Genomic DNA, 4,824 nt, shown 5'->3' with positions numbered 1-4,824 from the left:
TTTTTTTGGAGACAAGAGTTTTGCTCTGTCACCCAGGCTGGAGTACAGTGGTGCGATTTTGGTTCGCTGCAATCTCTGCCTCCCAGACTTAAGCAATTCTCCTGCCTCAGCCTCTCAAGTAACTGGGATTACAGGCATACGCCACCATAGCCCGCTAATTTTGCGTTTTTAGTAGAGACAGGGTTTCACCATGTTGGCCAGCCTAGTCTCAAACTCCTGATCTCAAGTGATCCACCCGCCTCGGCTTCCCAAAGTGCTATAAAAATAAAATAAATTTTTTAAATGATGCAATTATAATGCAGCCAATAACTCCAACTGTATCTGTTAATCCTTGAAAACAGAGGTTCAGAGGTTTAACTACATAGATATTGGTAAAATTCCCTTATAGTAAATAAGAAACAGCAGAGTACTGGTCAGAATGGTCCCAATGCCTTGGAATAATGCTGTTAATTATTTGATAGTATTGTTTGCTAAATACCTGATAATTTGAACCCCCACCCCGCCCCCCACTTACCAGTGATGGGACAGGCAGCCCCTGCAAAAGTTATTACTGCATATGTTCCAGTGCTTTCAGCTAATAGTCAAACAAGCAGTTTAAGTAATCATAATAAGCCACCGATGTGAAAACTATTGTTCCCCAAGCTTTTTGGATAAAAATCTAAGATGTGTATCACATCAGTAGCAAAGACTCCACTTTGTAATAGGTCATCCATGACACCATACTTTCAGAAGGTACTACTGGCATCAAAGTTAAACTTTTTGGTACGATTATATAGACTTCACACAGAGTTTTGCATGTCCATGACTAACTCTCACAATAGTTCTACCACTATATCTTTACATAGTTGCATCAGACGAAACTCCTGAATCCTATAGGAACTTAAGCAAATATCACAGTTCCCTGTTGATAATGAAGTCAACCCACATTTGAATCAAATTTCCATTCCACATTTTTTAAAGCCCCATAAAAAATGACAACTGGCAAGCTAAAATTGAAACATAAAGAACAACTCCAGAACGTCAGGTATTTTCAATAGTCAATCTTCACTTCTCACATTGCCTTTAGTAAACATTAAAATGCAGAAAAACTGGCAAAATTTTTAAGCCTTTTAAGTCCAGACTTAAATGTCTCTGCTTTGCAATCAGGATGTATTATTGACAGAACTCTTTGCAAACCAGGACTTCCTCTAGGAAGAGCAGAGGTTTTAGACACCACGTGCATGACTACAGCATGTCAAAGGGACAATATTATAGATGAAAATAGGTAAATACTGGCTACGTCTTCACTTTGTGAAATGCCAGGAGAATAAGTGGACATCATCTCTGCCCTTTGCACAGCCTGAACCAAGTGATATAAACATACAAAACCTCATTCCGAAACTGTGAAAAACAAGGTGAGCACACAGCATCCATTCAGACTTTCAGACAACTCTTCTCAAGCAGGAATAAAGCCACAAGTTCAGTTTTGTTTGTTTGTTTGTTTGTTTTTTATAATAGAGAAGGGGTTTCCTTGTGTTGCCCAGGATGGTCTGGAACTCCTGGGCTCAAGCAATCCTCCTGCCTCAGCCTCCCAAATTGCTGGGATTACCCACGTGAGCTGCTGCACCTAGCATAAAGCCACAATTTAACTGTGGACATTGTAATATCACTTAGAAATGTCCAAAGCAGCCAATAAAGGATACAAAAATGTAGTCGTCCATGTATCTCTTCTTCAGATTCTCCACGATGGAATTCTCTGTGATCTTGGAGAGTAGCACCATGTCGTCCACACCACTGTGCTTGACATTGTGGCTTTGCCAGTGGTATCGGTAGGCACCTTTGCTTCCCTGGGAACATAAAACACACAATTACTAGGACAGCTTATTTTCCCCTGTAGTAACAAAGAGAAAATGCTGTTAATTTCCCAAATATTTTTTCAAATAAAATGTAGCAGAATGAGTAGTGCAGAGAAAGATCCTGCAATCAATGAGGATTCAAGTTCCAGCTTTGTTACCTACAGACTAAGTAAAGTGGGGAAAAGCTCCTTAAGCTCTCACTGTGTCCCAAATATTCTTCAAATAAAATGTAGCAGAATGAGCAGTGCAGACAAAGATTCTGCAATCAATAAGATGAGGATTCGAGTTCCAGCTTTGCTATCTACATACTAAGTGGGGAAAAGCTCCCTAAGCTCACTGTGTCCCTGAAGTGACACAAAGTGACCTCTTTTCTCATTTGTAAAAGGGGAGACAGACCCACTTCACAACGTTGCTGTAAGGATTAAACAAAATAATATGCGTTAAGTGCTAAACAGTGTCAGGAATACAGCATAACGCATGGTCGATAGTCTCTGATGACTCCTTCAACCATACTGTTGTGTTGAATTTGTCAGTGAAAATAAGCAACGACAAAGAAACTTTCTAGTCTCGTTTTGCAAATTATATGATAGAACCCAGAACTTGAAAGAATATGTATCACACAAAGGTTATGTCACACAGTCATAATTTTTCAAGTCATCTAAATTACTTTCCCTTCATAAACCTATCACTGTCATACATTTAATACTGTCTTTCCATATTCAAAAGATGGCTGCATTTTTATGACTGATTACTGCTCTAATAACGAGGATGTGCACAGGACAGACAAAATGAGATCACGGAACACGCCCAGGAGAGGAAGACCTCATCCCTGCATGGCCCCCTTGAGTAGACAAAGCTGTGGCCCTCATCTACGTCTGGGATTTTTCAGCTTCACACCAGGGCAGCCTCTGGACACTCTGTGGACTGCAGGGCTTTCATTTGACATTTCTGTAGTGGGGTTCCCCATGTGTTCAGCTATATGCCAAGTTCTTATGGCACACTTGGGTAGCTTAAAGTCCGATGAAGACACCTAGATAATGATGGAACAAAGTTGATTCATGAGCACTTGGGGAGCTGAGCACTTGGGCAGTTCAAAGTTCCTTGAAGGACACCTAGATAATGATGGAACAAAGTGATTCATGCATCAATAACAGTCAACACATACACACACAAAACGGGTGTTCCAGGAGTGGAGGGTAGGCCACTTTGTCCTGGGAGAGGCAGAAGAAATGACTTCCCGGAAAAGGAGCCATTTGAAGTAGGTCTAAGATATTTAGAATTTGCCGGAGGAGACCAGAGGAGGAAGGACATTCATTATAATCTACACTTATCAGCAAAAAAAGCTAATAAATATGAAGTAATGGCAAATATTACATGACAATATTGGAAGATCCTCCCTTACCTTCAAATGCTTGCATTCTACTGGGAGTGTTGCCAATGAGTAAGTGCAGTGAGCACTGAACTGGGTGAGACTTGCCCCTGCTCCCTCCCTGCTCACTACTTGGGGGACTTTGAATGAAGGAGAGAAAAATTCTGAGTAAGGGTATCTAGAAAGGCCAACTGCTCAGACATCTAAACTAGGATGAAAAAAGGGAAAAGGAGGCTTTTTGAGAGGAGAAGATGAAAAGAAACAAGAAAGAAGCCATTTCAAATTTTATTTTAAAAGTCATTAAATGGTTTACTTTTTTTTCCTATGGGAAACACAGATCCTTTCCTAAGAGCAAGTTCTAAGAGGCTCTAGGAAAAGCCATCTTTTAAAATCAGCCAAGAAGGGGCTACCACTGGAAAAGGATACAGTGTCATGGGCTCCTGCTCTGGAAAGGGATTCTGGAAGGCTTGCCACCCATGCTGTCTTGCCGAGGGAAACTCTCTATATCTGGCATTCTCAGAACTACATGCAGCATCAATTCTACAAAATTACCTCAGCCCTCACCACTCCTTCTTCCTCTTGTGGCAAAGCAGAAAGAGAAAAAAGCACTGGCCACAGCGTGACTCACTAGATTTCCATTGAATGCCCATGGTCTCCTTCCAGCCAGATAATTCCCAGTGATTCCTCCTCTCCTCACCTCCCCACCTTTTCCAGGTTTCTGGGCACCCACAGTAACTCTGCACAGAAAACTAAGGTCCCAGAGTAACCAACCTGTAGGTTGGTTGGTTGGTTTTTAGCCCTCATAGATGTCTAAAAATGTAAGCACCGTTGAACAAAACACAAGGGCTGTTAATAAGTGGTTATTCGACTTCTATAAAGGACAAGAAACAGAGAAGCTCTCTGTCATAGTGTGTATCTTTGTGCTGATCCGAAGAAACTGCCTTCCTAGCATAACCCATCAAACCCGTCAGTCTTTCTGTGTCTCACTGCACAGAGACACATTCCTGACTGCCCCCACTCAGAGGCTGTTTCCTCCTCTTTCTCATGGTCGTTATTTCCTAGTAGAACAGCACTCACAGTGGAGTTCATTGATTCTCATAGTTCCAAATATCACTCAACACTGAAGATTCCTAGCCCCAGTCTCTAGTGCTCGAAGAGGACTCATTTTCCAGTCTGCTATCTACAACGAGGCGACAGTGGTTACAATATGCAAAGCAATGAGTTATTTGATTTGTGGAGGGTGATCTACTTACTACTGCAAGGGGTTAACATTCCCAGGCCACATAGGAGGAAACTGAGATCTTCCAACTAGTAAGTAGCCAAGGCAAGATGTGAACCGAAGATTCAATGACTATGGATGCATCCAAACGTGGTTTCTTCCCAGTCTCCTAAATGAATGACTTACTGGATATTTCTAGCCATCAAGTTTAACATGTCAACAGAACGACAGACTGTCTCCAAAACAAAATGTATCATTTAAAAGACATACAGGCCGGGTGCGGTGGCTCAAGCCTGTAATCCCAGCACTTTGGGTGGCCGAGACGGGCGGATCACGAGGTCAGGAGATCGAGACCATCCTGGCTAATACTGTGAAACCCCATCTCTACTAAAAAATACAAA

At 41.8% G+C, this 4,824-nt stretch overlaps 1 protein-coding gene across 1 annotated transcript in view; it reads right to left on the bottom strand.

Moving 5' to 3' along the window:
• Positions 1–4,824, bottom strand: part of MYO1E (myosin IE) — a 239,527-nt gene that overhangs the window by 136,848 nt on the left and 97,855 nt on the right. The window contains exon 2 of the mRNA XM_011940493.1: positions 1,683–1,826. Coding sequence (XP_011795883.1) covers positions 1,683–1,826 — 144 coding nt within the window. The remainder of the gene's footprint in view (positions 1–1,682; positions 1,827–4,824) is intronic.

This window comes from Colobus angolensis, unplaced genomic scaffold, assembly GCF_000951035.1.
Source record: "Colobus angolensis palliatus isolate OR3802 unplaced genomic scaffold, Cang.pa_1.0 Scaffold19, whole genome shotgun sequence".
Classification (NCBI taxonomy): domain Eukaryota; kingdom Metazoa; phylum Chordata; class Mammalia; order Primates; family Cercopithecidae; genus Colobus; species Colobus angolensis.
The sequence above is the reverse complement of the archived record's forward strand: the minus strand, read 5'-3'. Positions and strand labels throughout refer to the sequence as shown.